The sequence below is a fragment of the Caloenas nicobarica genome, chromosome 3 (genome assembly GCF_036013445.1).
Source record: "Caloenas nicobarica isolate bCalNic1 chromosome 3, bCalNic1.hap1, whole genome shotgun sequence".
In the NCBI taxonomy this organism is placed as follows: domain Eukaryota; kingdom Metazoa; phylum Chordata; class Aves; order Columbiformes; family Columbidae; genus Caloenas; species Caloenas nicobarica.
In genome coordinates, this window is record NC_088247.1 from 77,943,339 (window position 1) to 77,966,213 (window position 22,875).

Below are 22,875 nucleotides of genomic sequence, written 5' to 3' on the forward strand. Positions count from 1 at the left end.
GGCCATTAGGTGGCACTCCTTGCCCTTCAGGAACACTTTTTTCCTCCTCTCCTACCTGTACAGTGAAAAGAACACAAAATGCGGACTTAAGAGCCTCGTGTTTCACCTACACCTGCGCTCCAGGCTGAAGATGGATCAGTAGGAACCCCCGACTGGACCATAAAACAGGTTAAAGAGGAGGAATGGGGAGGTGTAGGGTGAGATCTGCAACTAGCTGAGAGCTGAGAAGTAGAAATTATGTATATCTTGGTTTTCTGTGAGTGTTTCTTTTAACTTTGCTGCAAGAGGGACTTGGAAGATGAGCCAGTAGCTCCTTTTTCTAGTTCAGGGCTCAGTGAATCACCCTAAAGGCATCCTTTTGTGGTGTATGTGTACTGCACCATTTGCATCCATTGCAGTGAAAAATCTAATTTTCTTTTACCACTTGGCATCAACCCAGCTCTGCAGGAAAGTCAGGATGGAGTGGTAGGAAGTCAGAAGGGTTTATAAAACACAAAACTTATCTCCGGCTCCTTGGCTAAGTAGGGGAGCTGGAGGAGAGTGACAGGCTGAGGCGAGGGTAGTGTGCTGTAGGTGTGAAAGATAAAAACGGGAGACAGCCATGGCCTTAATCTCTCTGTTCCCTTTTAGCTTCTGCCAGGCCAGGCTGCTTTAAGACTAGATTAAGCTTCTAAGAAGGTGCAGCAGCTTGGCCTGAATAGCTCACCCTGTCGCTGTCCCAACCATCCCCTGTCTTTTGCATCATTTCATCGCTTTTTTGTCCTGATAAGTCTTAGACCTGGCATTTCATAAACTGCATAACCAAGAATGTTTGAAGGAGCAAAAACCAACAAGCCAAATAGTTGGCTACCCCTTTGCTTGATTTAGAAGCAGCAAATACTTTATTTTTCTTTAAATGACACCAATCTCTGGACTATAATTTGTGTGCTCACTGCAAGTAACTTCTCTTTAGAGGTGTTACTAATTGCACAAAGGCTGGGGTAAAATGCGGACTAGGGCTCAGTGAAGACCCAGTACAGTATCTTACATATAGGAATATAGTTCAGTTGGGGTTTTTAATTCCTCTAGTAGCTTCATTCAGTGACTTACTGGTGGGGGGAACAGCCAAGGGGCCTCTCTGCTTTTGCTCCAGTTCCTCCCCACTGCTTCGCTCTCCTGCCTTGGCCTTCCCACTGACCACCCTGCTCTCTTCTCAGAAGCATCATCCCAGTAATTATCTGCTTTCTTCCCAGAAGGATCCATTCGGTGGGTTTGTTGCCACCCATTTGTAAGCAGATTTTGATTCCCCAGGAGGGTGTGGGTTGTGTTTTGAGAGAGGCACAAAGCAAAAAACCTGTGCAAATCGTTTGCTTGGAGGGTGCCCACCTGCAGACGCCGGCACAGCCTCTGCAACACTTGCCTGCAGCCGGTGCAGGGTGGAACGCAGCACCCACGCCTGGCTTGAGGAAGCCCTGGCTGTTTTGTTCAGCTCAAGGGCAGCCCTTCTCAGAAGCAAGAAATAATTTGACCAGAGCAGGTTATTTTTTATGTCACTTCCTTTGGAGCGCAATGTACCAAGTCCAAGAGTTTTGGCCTGTTTAATGCGTAACCCAGCGCACACTTGCTATTTTACAGGCATTACTCCCAGGGCTTGTAGGGTCGTGCTATTTATAGTGCACAGCACATCTCGCACTAGCTGTTTTTCAACAACAGCAAGACAAACTCCCTACTGTGTGACAGGACCACACAACTTGGCATGGGCCGCTCCAGATAACACAGCCGTGGAAGGATATGGTAGAAAGTCTGGGCTGTTCTGGCAGATGGCAAATGGGAACACATCCAAAGAGAAAAGTTGTCCTGAGGATAAAACACCCCAGGGGCTTCAGAGAGGGCGGCACCTCTACCAGGCAGGGTATGGAAAGCTGTGAGTAGGAGACTTCAGTCTCCAATCTGCTGTCTTCTGCAGAATGTATCACTAAGAGTTATTTGGGTCAGTTTTTAGCTTTGCATTTAGCAGTATCTATATAGTAAATTTAATTTAAACATAAGAAACAACTTTATTACAGTGAGGGCAGTTGAGCACAGGAGCGGTTTGCCTGGAGAGGTTGTGGAGTTTCCATCCTTGAAGATACTCAAACCCCAACTGGACGTGGTCCTGGGCAGCTGTCTCTGGGTGACTCTGCTCAGGGCAAAAGGGCTGGACCAGACCATCTCCCGGAGCCCCTTCTACCTCTGCAGGCCTGGGTTTCTGCGTAACAACATCATGAGCATTGAGGACAGAGTGAAATTGCAGCTGAAGGCAGTTAAGATCCATCTGCTTGCCCTTGTGCTGACACAGCCCAGGAGTGTTCACACCACCTCCAACCATCAGTTTATTTCCAGCTGCACATTTCTTCCTCTCCTTGCAGAGTTCAGCACGGGCAGCTCTCCTCACTGCCACCACCCAGGCCGTGTCTGGGAGGGACAAGTCCCCCATCCCATGCATCAAAGACTAGGGGACATCAGGCAGGAGCTGGGCATGTGCCATGACACAAAGACAGGTACGAGGAAGCTCTGCCCTGCTAAGCCAGGCAGATAAGCAGGTAGCTCATCACCGCTTCTCACGGCCTGCCCCAGAAAGGCAGGTTTTAATTGCTGCTTCTTGGCCAAGTCACACAGCAGGGGAGGTCAGGATTATCAGCCCTGCAGATGACGTGAATTAAAGCTGAGATGTAATTAACTCTGAATGTACCTATAGGAGATTTAAAAAGCAGGAAAAGCATCTGATGACAGGAAACAGGAGGTATTTCAGGCACTGCAAAACCCCTGAAGACTATTCAAGCTAGCTGGCAACATTTCCCAGGCAATTTGGCGGAGTTAAGAGGACACCACCCAGGATGTTTTACCGCTAACATTTGGGCTGACGCTTGGGTCTTGAAATGCAGTTTAGTCGAAGCAGACACACATCCCAAGTGGCAAGCAATGCCAGGACGTTGGAGCTTTTTGCAAGGTGTTACAGACGTGAACATTCCCTGAAGGAACAAGGAGACCTGAGGTTGGAGGGAAATGCCTGAAGTTGCCTTAATGCAGCATTCTTCGTAATCCCCTTACAGGCTCCAGAAATGTTACCTTCCCTCTGGATCTTCTGCAGTGGAGTGCTCACACACTAAACTAATGCTTTGCACCCTTAGTGGTGCAGGCACTGAACCACGCATAGGTCAGTCTGCCCACTCTGCAGCCGGTACTGAGGGATACACTGCCTTAACTTCTCCAGGAAGGTCTGCTGTTGGGCAAGCATCCTCACTCTGCTTTGGGACGTTACATGATGGGTTGATCCCAGCCCCAAGTGTATTTTCACATGTGGCTGTGGCTTTGCATTGAAGCAACACCGTTTTCAGGAGACTGACAAGTAGATGTCCTGTCTGTGAATCCCGCACCAGTTTTCAGTCTACTTGTATCTCTCTATTTCCTTTCTTCAGCAGAAAGACTACCCAAGCTTGGCGTGAATCACAGAATGGCTGAGGTTGGAAGGGACCTCTGGAGATCATCTAATCCAACCCACCTGCTAAAGCAGGTTCACCAGAGCAGATCACACAGGAATGTGTCCAGGTGAGTCTTGAATGTTTCCAGAGAAGGAGACTCCACAACCTCTCTGGGCAGCCTGTTCCAGTGCTCTGGCACCCTCAAAGTAAAGAAGTTTCTCCTCATATTCAGATGGAACCTCCTGTGTCTCAGTCTGTGCCCGTTGCCCCTCACCCTGTCATTGGGCACCACTGAAAGGAGTCTGGTCCCATCCTCTTGACATCGTCCCTGAACAGACCCAGCTCTCTCAGTCTCTCCTCATAACAAAGGGGCTCTAGGCCCCTAATCATCTTCGTAGTCCGCCACTGGACTCCCTCCAGTAATTCCTTGTCCTTCTTAAACTGAGGGGCCCAGAACTGGACACAGTACTCCAGACGTGGCCTCACCAGGGCAGAGTAGAGGTGTGGGGGGGTAACCTCCCTCGGCCTGCTGGCTGAAACTGCTCCTGGGTGATGCCAGCATGATCAGATACACTGAATTCAGTGCCAGCCAAAGGATATGTCCCATGAACTGCCACGGTTCAGCTGTTTCACGTATCATCCCGCCACCTCTGCCAAAAGATGAGGAGCCTCCTCAGCAATTCAAGATTATTTTGTGTCCCTGACACAGCCAGCAGCTTGCCACACCGAGCTTTTGTCAAGCAGCACCCACTCAGGGCAGGCAGAAGCAGCAGCCAGAGGCTGCAGCGCTGGCCACGACTTGGTCGCCACTCCTCCTCTCTCGGAGTGTTTTGCAACTCTCAGCCAAGGTGCTCGGGTAGCACCTGACCACTCGGAAGGGCAGGCACCAGGCTGCTGCCAGCTTTCATCTCAGAGGAAAAACCCCAAACGTTTTCCTCAGCCAAGCATTTTATAATTTAATCCACCACCCACACGAGGGGTGTGGCACGAAAGCCCGCGGCTCGGCTGACACACGGGCCAGCGCTTGGGGAGCCAACGCGGCCTGGAAGGATGTGACAGCGCTGGGCTGGCGAGGGGGCAGGAGAGGCCCCCGTGCATGTGTGGGAGCAGAAGTGGAAAGGGAGGGTGCGGAGGACGTAGGAAGCAGAGCTGTTGGGCTCTGTGCACTCTCGCCTGAGGAAAACAGAGCAAATTTGCAAACCTGCTGTAAGCACTGGGGGTGTAACCAACCATCTCCCACTTGCCCTGCTCCTTCATCCCTGCTCCGTGGATGTTTAGTCATAGATAAAGCTGCCTCATGAGTATCTAAACAAGAGCTTGCACCACCGTAATCAACAAAAACCCCCACCTTCCAACCAAAGCACACGTCCCTTTGGTGCAGGTTAAAATAACTTTTCTTTGTGCAGCACATCCTCCACCTAAAATAGAGCGCTTTGTGTCATTTGTCGTCCCTAGGACACTGAGAACACGTCTTTCTGCTCGTACGGGGAGGCTGTGTCCCGGTGAGGACAGCAGGGGGACCCAGTCCCCCGCCCTGGCTCGCAGCTGTCCCCGGGAGCGGGTTCCCGAAGCGCCCCTGCGGCCCCGCTCCCCGGGATGGCGCAACCCCCGCACCCGGCCCGTCTTCCTGGGCTCGTACCAGCCGCCTTTTTACCGTAAAATACATGCCCTCCCTGCTTATGTCGTTGCATAACATTGCATGGTTATGAAATTGCTGCAAGTCTTAACTATGTATGGTTGCTTCCTACTTGCGTTATTTTAAATAAAAAAGGTTTTTTAAAAAAAAACCCAACAACAACAAACCAACCAAAACTACAATGTTCTTATACTGTGGGTGGGGAAAAATAAAAGTAATCAAAGTAGTTTAGAAATTGCTACCTACATCTCATGAGAGTTCTACATGTAACAAAAATGTAGGACCAAAGAGACCTAATTTACTACAGGTTTTGCTTATTCATTAAAATACGACTCTGCAGAACACGTGCCCAGCACCCCATTACTCACTGTTGTATTGTGGCTGGGGAAGGGGAAATGAAGGGAAAATAAATATGCCCAATCTGACAGCTCAAATCTTGCTCTTTGCTATCAGGAACACCATCGACTGGAGTCTAATCTCAAAAAACCAGATTCGCTTATTACTCATGTCCCCAATTCCCTTTGCCAAACGTCAGTGGTGTCTGCAATCACATTTTCCTTAGAGAAATATTTTCTCTTTCATGTTCAAAGATGATGCCAAGTGCTCAAATAAAAGCAGTTCTTCTGAAATATTTTTCTGTTCCATTAACCCAAGGTACTGCACTCATCAACAGCTAAGATTGCACTTATCAGGTTCAGGGGTGGTGGTGTTTAGTTTATTGCTGATTAGGGCATGTGGCTTTGTTTGGGGTTTTTTGTTTGTTTTGGTTTTTTGTTTGGTTTTTTGTGTGTGGGTGGTTTTTTTTTTGACACATTCACTTCCATCTTCATTGTATGGAAAAAGTTCTCAGGATTGCAAGAGCAATTAAACAGGCTCCAAAATTCTAGTTTCCTTATATTTCTTAGTGCTGATACTTTCACTGCTTGGCTTTTTGTTCAACCCTTGCTTTCTTTAGGTAGTGAAATACTAGGTCACAAGCCAATAGCATATTCAGGCATTAGGCTTTCTGTTTGTGAGTAGGAGTCACATCTCTGCATTTTGGTTATTCTGGATTCATCTTTTATTTAAAAGCAAAAATAAAATGGAACCACAGCAGCTCTTGAAACAAACCCAGGAGAGGAACTGGTTCCACCCTGGCAAACCACACTGACACACAGGCCCACAAGGAGCTCTGGATCCACACGGTGAATATTCAGAGATGAATTTTACTTGCCATCCCCAACTGCATTTGAAAAAGAAAGGGTTTCCAGTTTAGGCATTGCCCTGAAGCAGCAAGTCAGCTGTGTGTGATACTGGTATGTTGTTAGTCCATCTGTGCATTTTACATCCCTCCCCACTCAGATGCGAGGCATGCCCTGCAAACTTTTAGCCACGTGAAGATGCTGGTACTGTGCTTATAGGCTGAGCTGGACATTTATTGTCACGTTATATGCAAAGTAGTAAATTATCCAGAAGAACCCATAAACTATTACCAACAAATTTAATAATAGGAAATTTAATCCTGAGCTGCACATTTAATAAGAGGAGGAAAATCCCCCAAGTCCAACAGCTTAACAACTGGAGGACACAAAGAAATCAACTTCTTGTTCAAGCAAAAAGTTCCAAACCTTTAATCTTCAGACATAAAAAATATGCTATTTTACAAAATTCATTCATGAAGAGAAAAGTGGATGGGACACATCAATAATCGTCTTGTGTGAGGCCAACCCAGTGTGTATTCTTTCTCCTCACGCTTCATGCTCCTCTCTAAAGTCAACACCTATAGTGTATTTTTGCTTGGCATGTCCCATATTCCTTATACTCACCCCACACACGTGTTCAATCTTAGGTCTCATCCATCAGTCTCTTCCTGTTCTACCTGACCGTTTCTATTCAACTCATTCCTTCCTCCTTGTCGTGCTGACGCCTTGACTCTATTCTCAGTGGGCTGGTGATTTGCATCTCGTTGCTCCTTCCACTTTTAGAGCAAACTCTTAGTACCTGGCTCATCTATTTGGGAGCTACGGGGTTTTTTTTCTTCTTTCAGGAAAGGGATAAATGTACTATATATTCACTCAACTTCAAAGCTATGGGGAAAAGCTTGATAGAACTGAGTAAGTGTTAGCAAAAGTCAAAAAAGCAAATTCTCTGGAGCTGGTTTTGTCTGGTAGGACGGAGGACCTTGAACTTGCTTCTGTCAGCTGCTATCCACTCCCGCCAGACAGGGTCAGGCAACTCAGATTCAGCAGATGCTGCTCCAGAGTGAACAGAGCTCCTGCAGTGGTGTAAGAGCACAAACAGGCTTCAATGCATTTGCAGTACTTATATTCAAGCTTTGCTTTACATCTGAAAAAAAGCTAAGTGAATATTTTATATGAAAGGTGACTCTGGGAGACTTGAGTTCCTGCAGATCCATACCCACGCATCCCCCCCAAAAAAGCAGATGAAATCCAAACCCAATTAAGTCCCATGAATTTCTTCAAAGTCTTTGCTGCTCAGTACTTATAAATTCCCACTATGTATTTGCAAGTGCATGCAGCTGTCTGTATATCTGCATGCCTGCAGGCAAGGTGCACAGGCTAGACTTCCCAATAGACTTCCAGGGCTTTTGAGACTCAAAGTTTGCTATTGTAGTTTAGCAGCCTCCCCCCCTCTTCATCTAAGAATTCAGCAGGCACAAAAAACACAGGATGGTTTAGGTTGGAAGGGACCTTAAAGATCATGTAGTTCCAACTCCCCTGCCATGGGCAGGGGCACCTTCCACTAGACCAGGTTGCTCAAAGCCCCATCCAGCCTGGCCTTGAACACCTCCACGGATGAGGCATCCACAGCTTCTCTGGGCAGCCTGTTCCAGTAACTCACCACCCTTGGGGTGAAGAATTTCTTCCTTTTATCTAATCTAAATCTGTCCTCTTTCAGTTTAAAAGTTGCCCCTTGTCCTATCACTACGCGCCCTTGCAAAAAGTCCCTCTCAGCTTTCTTGTAGGTCCCCTTTAGGTACTGGAAGGCTGCTATAAGGTCTCCTTGGGGCCTTCTCTTCTCCAGGCTGAACCCCAATTCTCTCAATCTGTCTGCACAGGAAAGGTGTTCCAGCCCCCTGATCATCTTCGTGCCTCTCCTCTGGACTCACTCCAACAGGTCCATGTCCTTATGTTGGAGGCCCCAGAGCTGGATGCAGTACTCCAGGTGGGGTCTGATGAGAGTGGAGCAGAACAGTACTTTCCAGTCTGATTGCACTGATCAGCATGGCTTAGAGATGAGATCTTTCCACTGCTGACTTTCAAGTGGCCAGCATAGCCAGATGTTTTATGTAAGACACAGGTTGTCAGCTAGCTTCCTCTCAGACTTGCAAGAGTGGTCTTTTTGAGAAACACCCAAGAGAAACTTCATCTTTCCCTGGTGCAGTGTTTGACTTTACTAAGCAAAACCACGCCCCTGCATACTGTGCTCAATAACGTGATTAAGAAAACCCCAAACAGGTTTACGTAGAATAGTTGCAAGTGCCAGACAGGCTTCTTCCTTGCTCAATGTAAAACTGTATTTCAAGAGAACATGTAAGAAGTTACACAGCACCAAAGCATGAAAAACGCCTCAAAGCACTTTGGGATGAGCTCGGTAGTGCTGCACTTCTGTTTCAGCCTGACACAGGGACAAGAACCATCACCTTACAGCACACCTGAGCACAACGGTTACTCAAGTGCCATGAAAGGTGCCCTAAGGCTGGCAGACTCATCCAGAGCCCCAGGTAACTCCTCCTGAACCAGCACCAGGCAGACAAGCGCACACAGGTGGGCTTCATAGGAGTTAGAGCCATGGCAGAAGCACAGCCAGACAGATGTTTCTTTGATTACCAGTCATTACGAAACTCATCAAAAAGCTTAGGGAAATTGTGTGGCATCTCATATGGGTTGGCGTCTGTAGACTCTAACATTCTTCTGCCATCTTCAAAGGGCTCATAATTTATTTGGAGCCATGTAAACCTGAAGAGCTTCCATTAAACCTTTACAATCCTATTTGAAAAGGACTTTGGATTTGCAACTCGCATACGTGTCAGAAAGTGGTGAAAAACCTAGAGCTGCCTCTGTGTCTGTCATCACTCTCTGGTCAGCCTAAACTTGGTCCTGTTTCTGAGGGAGAAAATCATCATGAAAATGATCACCACACCCAGGTAACTGTAGGCAGTCTTAAAAAAAAACAAAAAACAAACAAAAACCAAACAAAAAAGCCCTAGATTCTTCTCCAGAGCAGAAATAGCTCTGATTTTAAAAATACAAGAAAAATAAAATAAACCACACAACAGAACAAAATAACTCCTCTCCCCCCGCTGCCCTTTGTCCCCCAAATCCACACGCCTCCTTTATCAGGAGGCATTTAGAAATTACTTGCTATGGAGTAGTTTTACAAGTCACAAAGATCACAAATAACCACATAGTTTTCAAGAACCTTTATACATCATCTTTTTTTAATTAGATTAGCTTTACAAGCAACTTGAGAGCTCTTTCATAATGAAACACTGCTTTTCAAATTACACAACTTTATAGGCAACCTGTAAATGAATCCTGAATTTCTTTGCCTGCTATAGATAAAGGTCTCATATTTTACAGCTGGCTAACATCATGAATAAAAATAGCATTATGAAGCTTTATCTTTAACCAGGACTAGACACATACAGATCATAAGACAGTTTAAAAAATAGTTTTAAAACAAGGACCTGCTTGGTGATGCTCAAGACTGAATATTCAACCGACATGAAATGAACAGTTTAGTCTAAAGGACATTGAAGAAATGGCTGACCTGATTTGTTGACTATTGTAATGACTTACATGGAGTGAAAAATTAAGCACTTTTTAAACTTGTCTGGCAAGCACAAACCTACAGTGTGATTAGAATTTGATACGCCCCGTGTAACTGTAGAAGTCTGAATTACAGAGGGACTGAAATGAGTTTAAAGGCTTATGCTTATATTTCTAAAACAAAACCAACCAAACCTCTGTTAAGGTAGTACTAAAGAAGGTGAAGTAGAAGAGGTGGCTTTTTTGCTTATTTCATCGGTAGCCTAAATGCACTGCAGACCAGACAGTAATGACGATTTGCACTCCTTGGCCAGGTTGGCAGAGGCACTTACAGTAAAGGTATCCTGTCTGTTTGTCTGGGAAGAAAGTAGGAAAGAGGAAGAGAACTGCAAAGGGCAAGAACTTACTAAAAAAAGGAAAAGCAAAATCAAAACAAAACTGGGATTTCTGTTGGTTCTCCTAAATGATACACCAATACTGAATTTTTTCCCCTTTCTGTCAGTTTGTTACTAAACAATTAGCATTTTCATGTTTTACATGAACAATAGTAATCTTTTTAATAAAAAATTACTGAGCTTTCCATAGAAAAGGTCTCTAATTGAATACAAACTATACAGATGCTAAAATTGTCACAGGTTGTAATATATACAGAAATATTTCTGTACACTCACATTGTTTTGGCTAAGTAAGGAAATAAGGGACAGATAGAAAACTGCAGTGGGTAAGTTGATCAACCCCTAAACTCCTGTAAATATGAACGCTGTCCTTTATAGGTTTGTTTTCTCAAGCTTTTAAAGCTCAGGAAAATAAAAATTAAAAAAAAAAAAAAAAAAAGAAGAAAATAATCAGTGTCCTAAACATCCATTTCTTAAAAATAAGAATATCAAAGTTTCTGCACATATCACTTTTATTCTGTGATGTCCCCTCTCCTTGATAATAGAAAAACAATGTAAAAGAAAATAAAGGTTTTCTTACTCAATATATACCTCAGTATTGATCAAAGGGCAATGCCCTTTTTGGGGAAATCCTTCAGCACAGTGAAAACCTAAAGATGTATTGCACAACGAGCCTACAGTGATGCACTTCAGCTTCAGTGTGCCGACCATCTCCTTGATACTATATAATAGATCAAGGTGTCAACTTACAGGCTGCATGGGACACCAACGTTTGAAAAGGAAATAAAAAAAGTAAATTTTACATATTCTATTAACTTATATACAAAGGAAAAGGGGGTGGCAAGTATTCTTTAGAAAAGGGAGAAAGCTCAAAATTTTCTGTCAAGTACGTAAGGAGGTTCTGGGTACCTCTAATAGCCTAGGAAAGCCCTTGTATATTCTTGTAACTTGATGGTATTCACCAGGTCCCCAAAGCCAATGACAGCAACCGATAGTGTCAAATTCACTTAGTGCCAGTCACTTAAAAACAAAACAAAACAAAACCACACCAAAAACAAAAAACCAAAACAAAAAAAGAAGAGACAGAAACTTCCCCTCTGTGGATTCGACATACAAAACCCACAAACTGAATGTTACCAATAGCAAGATACTGATTTGCTTCTGTTAATAAGGTTCAAGAGGACATAGTAAAAAAACAGTACAGCAGCAATCTTTAAAAGTTAAGATTAGTGTGAGATATGATATAAAACAATCAGGTTTTTAGCTGGTAATTAAAGTGCTCCTTTTATGACTTAAGGTGTAAAGAAAATTAAAGTGATTATCAGTTACTGGCAACCCTTACATTAAATTAGGTCTTTCATGGCAGAGGAGAACAGTATGAACGGTTTTACAAAAATAGATCCATGTTATTTTGGAGAATACTGTAAATTTTTTTCTTTTTTTTTTTCAGTTTTTCTTTTTTTTTTTTTTAAGACTCAATTTTGATAAACTGTACCTGGTCATACAAAAATTACCCAAAATTCAAACTTTTACCATATAAAAAAAGGGAGAGATGAATTGGATTCAGCTGGATGGCAGGTCTGGCAAAATATAAGGATGGACAAATTCTATGTAGGGCACTTATGTCCAGATGCATATGCTGTTTCTTACTGATTGCTTATCTTCACATAAGCAGTCACAGGCCTGGAGTCACAATCACATAGTACAATGCTTCAGCAGTCAAAGAATCTTCTATTTGATGCAACATTGAAACACTGCTTCTTTATTAAAATGTTGGTTTGTTGTTGATTTTCCTTTATCTTGTTATTCACATTCAAAAGTTAATAGATAGCATCAAGATTTATCAGGGAGAATAGCCAAGGGGAGTTGCTAAATCAAAGGCTTATAAAACGTCTTTCCCAACTGAGTCAGAAGGTTTATTAAGTTCAACCCTCACACCTTTTTCACCTGCAGAAATATGAAAAGGAAAGTATTACTTTTCAGCATTTATCAAAGTATAGTCTATAGAATTGCTACATCACTTTCCAGATTACTTTTAAGAGAGTACTTTGGAGATTGTCTAGCCCATATGACCTAGCAAGATATATATTTTTGTACACATGCTCTGTATCCTGTGCTCTGTAAAGTTAATGAGCCGTGGTTACTCATGATCTCTAAAAACAGGCGTTTCTTTGGCTGCCCAAGTAGAAAACTGGGTACCTCACGTATGTAGAGTTTTGAAATTCATCATTTCAGCCTTTACATGCAAAGGTAAAGCTTTAAAAATGGCCAATTGAGAATCTGAGCATATCGTCCATTATTCTGGTTCAGAATATCCACAGGTTCTGGGTATTTACCTTTGTAAAAAAACCTCCGAGAGATTTTAAAAATGGAATGTTCAATTTGACTTGCTGCTAAAAAATAAACCAAGCTCACACCTCTTCTGCCCTTCTCTCCAAAAATTTACCTTCAGATACCTCCACAAAAGTTTGACTATCAAAATTTCAGACACAGTAACCCATATTCAGGAAATATTCACATATATTCTGCATGGTTAGACTGACATTAAGCCAAAATGAAGAGTGTTCTATTTATGACATTTTATTCTATAATTTCATATTTTGGTATCAATGGAAAATAAAGAGCATCTTGCACAACTCTTGCTGTAGATACAGAGCAAAGGTGGCAGTTCTAATTGCAAACAAAACTGGAATCACAACAATACAATAACATAAATCAATTATAGGGCAAACCGATACCAAAATCCCTCCAACCCAGCCTTTGTTCCTCAAGTGCCTGCAGTCTAGGATGACCCTGGAAAAGGAGGGGAGTCGGGGGAACACAAGCCCAGCCCAACCACTTCCCTGCCAAAGCTGCGTGGAGACAACCAACAGCTCTGATCTGGCAAGGCTGGCTCCAGGAGCTGCCTGGCTTACAGACAGACACACAGACGGGCTTCCTGCAGAGGCCAGTTGGGCGTTATCCGGCATTCCTGACCACCTGGGAAGTCACCGAGCAGCAGGACAGCCTGTCCGGCCAGAGCTCAAGGGCTCCCTGTGCTTCCCTGCAAGCCAGGCAGGAGCTGCATCACTCTTACCGCTCCCAAACTGCACAAAGTTATCGGCTGCACCAAGGTGGACTGAGCCAAACTGCAGCTTTTGCAGCTGCTAAATAGCTCTGGGGCTACTTATGAGCTTCAGATGCCTAATAGCAGTGAGTGGAAATCTCATTTGAAATGATTGGCACGTGTCTTCAGCATCATCAGTTTCAGAGTTCGTTATGAAACTGTGGAGAAACTGGCCCTGTGCATGCATGCTCTTCTGGTACACCCGATTTTGGTTTAAACTACTGTAAAAAACACAAAATCATGATGGCAGTTACAAGCATGACAGAAGTCCTAGGCCATTTCTCCTTATAATGCTAATTTGAACAGGAAAATTAGATCAACTTCCTCTTGAGCGAGAAGCCAGAAAAGGAAAACAGATGCTAGATATGTGGAATTGGAAATTGAGGAAGTAACTCCATTCTTTGATTTCAGATTTTAATTTTAGGCTTTTGTTTTTCCAGTATAGAGATTGTAGTCAAGTTAAGTTGTATTCACTTGTCGAATCACTATATTCAACCAAAACTATTTCCAGGGCTCTCCGTTCTGCAGTGCCTCACAGTCTCTGGTGTATTTGTTCTCCTCCCCTATTAGGGAGACAAAGACTAGGGAGAAGCTGCATCCCCCATACAGAAATACTGAGCCACCTCAGGTCTCAGAGGAAGCGTGAGCAGGACAAGGCGCTGACCTGGATTTCCCAAGTCACTGCCCAGCAGCTCAACCACTGGGTCACCTTCCCTGTAAAACCTGACTCTGAGTTACACTGTTTTTCTCCCCCTTTTTGTGCGCAGGGTGGGCCAAGGACATGAGGCTGGACTATGTAGCTACTCTTCCAGAAAAAAAAAAAAATACAGCAGATATTAACAAGAGATTACCTGTTAGATATTTTACTTTAGCTCGTGCTCTTTCATCTGCATCAAAATACCACACTGTTATTGCGTACCTAGGGAAATAGATGGAAAAAGAACTCCTGAACTACGAAGAAAAAACAAAGCGAAGCACTTGACATAAAACACAACCTAAACGAGATGATACCTCTGCGGTCTGACAGAAGACTTAATAAAACACAAAGCAAACAGATTTGGTGGTTTTGGTTAGTTGGTTGGTTGCGTTTTTTTAATATTAGAAGGTATTGTTTGAACAGTCACTGAAAGGGTGACACTGAGGTTCTAAGTTTATGCTTATTTGTCCTGATGAGTTTCTATTACGGTTCTTGTCCAGAACCTGTAATAATACAGTCTCTGTCCCTATCACCTTGCCCTGTGACCTCATCTTTTACTGTACTTGGTCAAGTCCATCACTGAGTCACACTGCAAGAACCTCTTTTTTTGGATGCTTGCCATAAGGGAAATTTTACTACCCCTTCTTATGCAGCTCCTCTGGTTTTCCACTGCCTGTGGCAGATTTAAATATGAAATGCCAGCTATTGAGAAAAGACTTTAGTAAATGGCATTTCACTCTCTGACTCTGCTGGGAGCACAAAGCGGGAGAGGAGAGCAGTACAGCCTCCTGAAAGGCTGCAAGAGGATGCAGCCGATGGTAGCTTCAAGTTACTTCTTGCAAACGTACTTGTGTTAACTCACAGTTCCAGTCAACCTCCAGTGCTCTGGCCATCCAAACGTGTTGTGACAGGGGCAACAGGAAGTTTGAATCAAGAACTCCAGTGATTTACCTATTAACGCTCTTTGGAAATGCTACTCAAGACTGGGGACAGCGAATGCAGGTACCTTCAGCATCACCCACTGCCCTACACTGAGGGACAAAGGAGATATAAAATTCCCCCTGTGACTCAGACTGGGAGTCCTCGAATACCCCAGAGAAAGAAAATATTTTTGTATCAATGGTCGTTTCTGCCCCACAGCCCTCTCCCAATTCCCAAACTAGAACGTGGTGGGGCTTGGTTTGAAGATGACTATTTTCTAACAGCTCCCTCCCAACAAGAGGGGACATAAAGCTGAAGTACCTAGTCAATCTTTCAGCAACACTGTAAGGTGCTGAGGACAAAGGGAAGGGAGGAGACCATGAAGCCATTACAGAGAAATAACGGAGACAACACCCCTGGGCTAAGGTGGGGGCTGCTATGGCTCTGAGTGCTCCTACCCAGCTCTGCCAAGTACACGCCCAGAAACTTCTGGTGTTTCCAGTCCTTCCTACCCACCCGGGAGGATGTTGCCTCCAAAATATGAGATTAGACATCAGTACAAAACTCAGCAGCACAGCAGAAGCCTAATCAATCTAGAAAGAACCTCTTCTCATGATAGTGCAAGTGGTACTGTACATGGAAAGATCTGGGATCATGTCATAACTCACAGCATCACTCATTTCTAATTAGGATTTGCTCATTTATTGACAAGAGAGGCATCATGCAATATAAATATCACGCATCAGTCCTACCTTGTAGCAAATGCTGGCTGTACTTCATGAGGGTTGCGGCGATCAGACCAGAAGAATAGCAGTCTATCGAATTTGGGTTCAATATCAGCGAATTGGGCTTTACCTTCTGGAAATATCCGGAGGATGCCTCCGCTTACCTACAAATTAAATATTTGAAGCCAGTGCTTGAAAACAACATCTCATTGTGTTTCAAAGTACTGAATATATCACATTTGAAAATACTTCAGAGATTTGGAACTGAAATAAAAGCTTTTATCAGATACTATAGATATTATGGATCTACGGCTTTTTCATTTTGCTTTCATTTAACAAAACCTTTTACACATTTTTCACTGAGTAATTTCAGAATGTTTGCAAATATTAAACCTCCCTTCATGCTGAAGTAAAAAGCTGTGGTTTAAATTGGTTGGTTTTTAGCTGCATTACCTATCGCAAAAAATAGACAAGACTGGCTGATATTACACAGGTGGCTTAAAATATGCCAATACAGATGAGAGAAACATTCTCAATTAGGAGATTGTTTCATTTAACAACAGCACAAGTTTATGTCACATTTCTGTAATTATGATGAGAAAAGATCAGGAAACTTTAAACTGAAGCTTGACTTTGAATTTGTGTTGCTCCTGGTCAATTTAGACCTCTTCCGGGCTTTGAAAAACACCTGGACCTACCTATGCATGCCTACAAAACAGCACAGGCAGGTGGGGTTCATTATTTTTAAGTCACATTAACTTCTTCCTGCTGATGGCATTGATGTTGTTAAAATCTAACTATAGATAGCCAACTTACGCCTTCATGGGAAAGTCATAACGGTGGAAGTACTAACAAAGTAAATGGACATAAATGACTGTGTTTTAATTGTGATCTTAATCAGCGGACAAGAAGTCACAATTTAGATCAATTTGCTCTCCTAAAGAAGGTTTGAGCTTCTTTCTTTACTAAACAATATACTTGGTAATATATTAATTGTAATATGAAATAGATTTTGCAGGTAATGAAACACACTTGTTCCTAAATTAAATATCCAGCTAGTAAATTTTTCACAGTTATTGTAAAAATGCAAATTGCTTGACTTCTACACTCTGATATGTATTCATTTTTTTCCAGGAGAAAAACTGTAAATCAACCGAAAATGCCCCAAAGCTTCATTTTAAGATGTTCACTCCAACCAGTGCACTTGTATGTGAAGATGCTATAATGGCAAAAAAGGCTAGTAATTTATTTTCTAATTGAAGGATCAAATTTGACATTTCAAAGAGCAAGGCAGAAACAGAAAGCTTCAAGTGCATCCATTTCTGACTCAGCTTCCTGATCTAAAAGTTTTATGTGAGTGTGTTATCAGTGTCATTGTCTCACCCAGTTCTTATAAGAAATGGACAGCACTCAAAAAAAGGGGAGAGGGGAAATAAAAAAAAACCAAAACACAAACAAACTCACTCCCAGCTGCAACCTGCGTTATCCACATCTGGTGCACCCAGTTCACAGAAACTTACTGCTTACGTGCTCTTCCATATGCTACTTTCTATGTACAACAGATATATCAGTAGTTTTACCTTCCTTTTTTCCACCCCCTTCCCCCATATTTAATGGCAATAAACTTCTCCATAGCTAACTGCACAACAATCAAGGAATAAACAAAGCTATCTTTGCATTACTCTCTCATGCTTTCAATACAGCCAGTTAGCTGCTTCCATTCTTCAAACATACCGAATCCCACTGAATCACTAGGAAAATCCTTATTAAAAAGTTACTTCATCATAGTCACCACATCATAGTCACCACACCTATGGAGAGTTTCAAGTCACTGGTAGTAATACTTTAGACCACTTAAACTCTGTTACAAATCCTCATCTATTCTACACCCTGTATTTACAATGGTACAAAGACTTGTGCTGCTTTGAACCACAACACTTGCTTATTTGAAACTGCTCCCAAGCTACAGCATCTTTCTTTTTATAAGCGTACTCAAGTAAGTAAACTAGTTACACAAACAGTAAACTCAAGATTCAACAGGAATATAAGGAGAAGTAAACTAAAATCAATTATCTTTCAAATATTATTTACTCTTTATGTATGTGTGGGTGTTTACCATACAAATAATGTACAACAAATTGCATTATTAGGTTGTTTATGAAACCTGGATACTAGCAGATACTTACATGTATAATTAAGAAACATACATGAAAAACATGTAACTTTCCTTCAGTCTCACTGTCAAGGAGATCCTGCTGGCATAATTCAAAACCTTGAAAAAAAAAAGCCTCATCTCTATCTGCTCTGCTAACAGCAGAATCAGGAGTGCAAAAAATATCCACAGTTAACATATCGTAAGAACACAACTAGGGCATAGAAGTACATGAACAAAGATCTGTAGCAAACGTGAATTAGAAAGCATATGTAAAAAAAGTTATAGAAAGAAATTATTGCATACCTTAGCATCCCAGTCTTTATTAAGATAATATATACACGTAACACATCTTCCGTCTCCATTTGGGTTATCAACATGGCGCACGTATCCTGTTCCATTGCCTGGATAACAAGCCACCATAGCCTAGAGTCAAAGAATCAAACATAGTAATTAATTTAAATTGTGTGTAGGGGAAAATGCCTACATTTTATCTGTATTCATTCCTAAGTAATTCATACAATAGCAACAAAAAAAGTAAATTAGAAATAATGGGAAAATAATTTTTAATCTGTGCTTTCTTTCTAGTTAAAAACTGGTTTTGAATACAAACAGATGTCTACAAAGGCATGAAACACACTGAGAAGAACACTGTCAATTAAGGTATGGAAGGTGGGGCTGCTCCCATGTTGTGACTAATCCTTCAGACTTCCCTCCCTTGAATGAAATAGGAGAGAGGAAAATGTCTTGTGTATAATTAAGTAACATGTGCTTCGCCTTGTGGTAAGACTCCTTGTTTTCCAGACTCAAGTTCACAGACAGTTATATTTTCTTTTTTTTTTCCTTGTGTTTCCAATTCCTCCTCAAAATGTAGTGTTAAACTTTATTTTTAGGAGACGTTTTAGACAAGACCATTAGCCCATCTGACTCAATCACCCCAAGTGCATTCTTGGGCTTGTGTTTTGTCCTGTACATAGGAGGTCTTTGAACCTCTGTTGAAACAAGCCTACGCGTACAACAAAAACATCCTTTTTAGTCAAGAAGTGAGAAACCGAAAACAGACACCGAGCAGTAATCTGCAATAACCTTCTGACATCAAACGATTCCCAGTACAGTAGTATATTTAACTTCCCATGCTGCACTTAGCTCAGCTGACTTGAAAGCCCCCTGGAAGGCGGTTTGGTTTCTGAGTCTTCAGACATGCGGATGTGCATGTGAAACAAACTGGCCACCTCGCTAAGGGATGGCCTGATTAGCTATCAGTTCCTGTGCCCTGTTTATTGCACAACACATCCCCATAACTTTATGCATTTGCTGGAAACAGTAATCATTTCAGGTTTTTGAAAGAGATCAGAACAAAGTTTCCTGTGCCAAGTCATGCAGAGTACTCAGATGTCTGCAGTGACAATATCCTATCTGCAAGAAGTCATAACGTTAAAATAAAATAAAAAGAGAGAGCTTCTACCAACAATCCAATACACTCCTAACCTCAATGAATATCTGCTGTTTAAAAAAAAACAACCTAAAAACTTTAAAGTGCCATCATTCCTGTCTACATTTAGTCCAAGTCATAATTTAAAATCAGACCTCTGGATTGCAAACTCTTAAACCTCTCTTATGTAAATCATCAAAAATAGTTTTCCCAATAAAGTGTTAACTGTGAAAATGTAATCCATCAGATTAACAGTACTTCAGATCAACTGCTTCGGTGCAATTTTTTGGCTTTATACTGATAATTTTAACATTTTTAAAGGGGGGAAATAAGTTAACAAACAAGGCTTTACACAATTTGAATTACTTGCAAGAAACTGTGCTTTGAGCAGGCTGGGAAATAGTTTAAAGTACTTGCAGTTCAATCAGTAAAGTATTGTATATCACACATAAGCAGAATGGATTTCACTATAGCAGCAAACATTTTAAAATTTTTATTTCCATATATACTCTACTAAGGGAATAAGCAATTTTTTGGTAGCTCCTTCTAGGCAGAAATCAAAACACAGTATTTGACAAATAACCGCACTGTCATAATACAAAAAACCTAAAAATTAAGCCAAACTTCATTCACATGAGATGGAAGTGACTACACTGCATGAAAAATACTCAAAACTACAAAATTCAAATACCCTCGTAATTTTCAGATCAGGCACTTCAGCTTCTCAATCCCTTTACTGTAATCATAGCATAGTCATCGTTACAAGTATCACGTTATGTAAACATATTACATATATCAAGTAATGTGACCTAATATTTGGCAAAGTTGTTACTTATCAGTTTTGCTGCAGGAAGATAAACCCACAAAAATCAAAACAGTGAGTTAAGGATACCAAATAATGTAATAAGGGTTCTGTAATTTCCTTTCTTACAGAGAAAAAAGGAACAAAAAAAAAAGCAAAGCTAGGCTGGAAGAGGAAGATATTTGGTTTCCGCTGAAAGCCAATCCTCTTGAAAAAAAGTCCCACATACCACATAAACCCTATCGAGCTCTCATGGAGCCTGAACAGTGCTGAAACCAGATCCAGGTCCAATCCTGTAACAGCGTTGCTAATAAAGTTTTAATTTAATGGGTTTTGCTGAGAAGCATCATGTGAATTAAACCCTGACATTAACTGTTGATCAACATCTGCATGAAACAGCTACTAAAACTCATTCAGAAGGAAGAAAACACTGATACCAAGTAGCTAGAGCAATGTCAACTCTCACTGAAATCATGAGGAGTTAAGACTCAGATATGAAAAGGTCTTCAGGCACATAAATGACCTAAATATCCACCACTGAGCCAAAAAACCTAGTGTTAAAAGTTTAGGACAGTTCCCAGGTCTCCCTGGCCAATACGGGTTTTTTTCCAAGGGCACATTCAGTTGCTGTCTGTTCCTCAAAAAGATAATTTTACAGTTAGAGAAGCATAAATTTGCATCCTATTGCTATAGTTCCCTTTATAAGGTACTGAAATGGGTACTTGTTCTCTTTGCTGAAGGGAAATCAAGAAAGGAATCTTTAACATCAACGTTGCTGAAGAAGAAGGGGACCAGCAGCACTTTTTAGAAAGTGTGGGGAAACACCAGTTGTCATAAACTTCATATAAAGAGCAGCCACATGCAACATCAGAACCATGTCATACAATCATTTGGGTCTAAAATACAGTCAGCATTTTAAAAAAGCCCTTGGTTTTGAGTTTAGAGTCTGAAAATTCTGCTATCATCAACTGCAAGAGACGAGAAACAGTTTTGCTACGATAACTTATCTAATATGTGTTTGTTACAACAGTAAGAATGACTCAGCCTTTAGCGGCAAATTGGAAAGCAAACAAATTTGCGAATCAGACAGTGTAGCATAATATACATTGCTTTTGCCAGTTAAGTGTGACAATTCCCTCTCCCCAACTGAACTACGATAAGGAAAGTCACGAAACTTAACAGGACATGGGAAATATATTGCTTTGTTAAACAACACAAAGTGAGTTCGTGTCAAACTCTCATGTACTGCAAGATTATCCACATGGAAAGAACAAGAAAGTGATCCAGGTAAATAATGAAGTCACATACTTTTGATGTTATTTTAACCTTTTACAGTATAAATAAGCAAGCAAAGACACATATGCCAAGCAGAGAGAACATTTTAGGTTTGGGGCTTACCTTCTAAAAAAAAAAAAAAAAAAACCACACAAAAACCCCCAACCAAACAAAAAACCCCCCACCACTGTTAATGGCAGTCGAGAGCCAGGCATTTGAGACCAGAATGTCTGAGATACCTTAACATTTTGGACTACGAACAATGAAGTTGTTAGCTCTCTGAAACAGAGAGCTACCTGTCTCATCAGTGCTCCCATAAAAGTAATCAATTCATTCAACTCGAGGCATTACTTGAATCTGCTTAATAGACAAGGAGGTCTCTTGTGCTTCTTTGGCATTACAATTTTTAAGCACACTGGATTTGTTCACCCACTGGATTCCTTTGCAAACGCTTTTAATGTTAACCTTCTTTAACCCAACAGCATTCTCTTTCAGCCTGAGCACTCATGCCTAGCACATGAGCCCTGTCCTAAGATACCCTCTGGAATTCATGAGTAATCGAGAAAGCACGAGAGTGCCCCAGCAATCCACCCAACTTGTGTCTATCAAAACCAAGTACTCACACACTTAAGAAGCTGTCGATCGCTCATTCACATACAGATGCTGTACTTGCAGATGTTTAACGCTGGAAAATTAACTCTAGGCCATCAGCCCAAACAAGCAACAGAAGAACTAAGTGAAACCACAGATACTTTGCTAAGCATGGACATCCTTAGTGTGCCAGCCACTACTCTAATTAACAATTAAATGCACAAAGGTAACATATTCTGAGGGAATAATCCATAGTCCATAACCATACTGTTTTCTTCACTATGTAAAGAGGAACCACCTAAGGAACTCAACCCTGGGAGGCACAGCACACCAGTACAGCTGAAAACATGATTTCATGTGGGAGCAGCCTCGACCTCCTTTCACAGAGAAGACAACCTCACCCATATACAAAGAAGGAAGACTTGCAGGTTAAGACTAAAGGTTTTTCCTCTACCCTCTCCATTCCTCACACAGCTGGATACCTGCAAGTTTAGATATTGTTCCTTAGAAAAAAAAATAATAAAGCAATAATAGCAAACTCTGAGGAAACAGGGGAAAACACCAGTTACATGACAATGTAAAATTCCTCAGGATAGGGAAAAAAAAATCCCAAACCCAAACCACAAACATAAAATGGAGAGAGGACATTTGTTCTGTTGTATTTATTAATGTAAAATAACTTTGTTTAGTCCAGATTAAAAAGAGCTGCATGAGTCAATGAGATGTCACTTTTGCTGTTTGCTGAAGGAACTGCAAATCTCAGTGAGGAAAACAAGATGTCTAAATGCAAGACCGATGACTTCCTATGAAAATTTATCAGATGCTTTCACAACAACTTCACTGGAAATCCTTGGCATGGCTCATCTGACAGATTATTCAAAGAAAGAAAAAAAACCACACGCAACACTGCACTGAAGAACCAAAGGGGAAA

The 22,875-nt window shown here is 41.8% G+C and overlaps 1 protein-coding gene across 1 annotated transcript in view; it reads right to left on the reverse strand.

Moving 5' to 3' along the window:
• Nucleotides 1–9,496: 9,496 nt before the first annotated feature.
• Nucleotides 9,497–22,875, reverse strand: part of EGLN1 (egl-9 family hypoxia inducible factor 1) — a 37,420-nt gene continuing 24,041 nt past the window's right edge. The window contains exons 2-5 of the mRNA XM_065631630.1: nt 18,151–18,270; nt 15,720–15,856; nt 14,201–14,268; nt 9,497–12,190 (exon numbers count right to left, since the gene is read on the reverse strand). Of these exons, the coding sequence (XP_065487702.1) occupies nt 12,126–12,190; nt 14,201–14,268; nt 15,720–15,856; nt 18,151–18,270 (390 nt within the window). The 3' untranslated portion in view covers nt 9,497–12,125. The remainder of the gene's footprint in view (nt 12,191–14,200; nt 14,269–15,719; nt 15,857–18,150; nt 18,271–22,875) is intronic.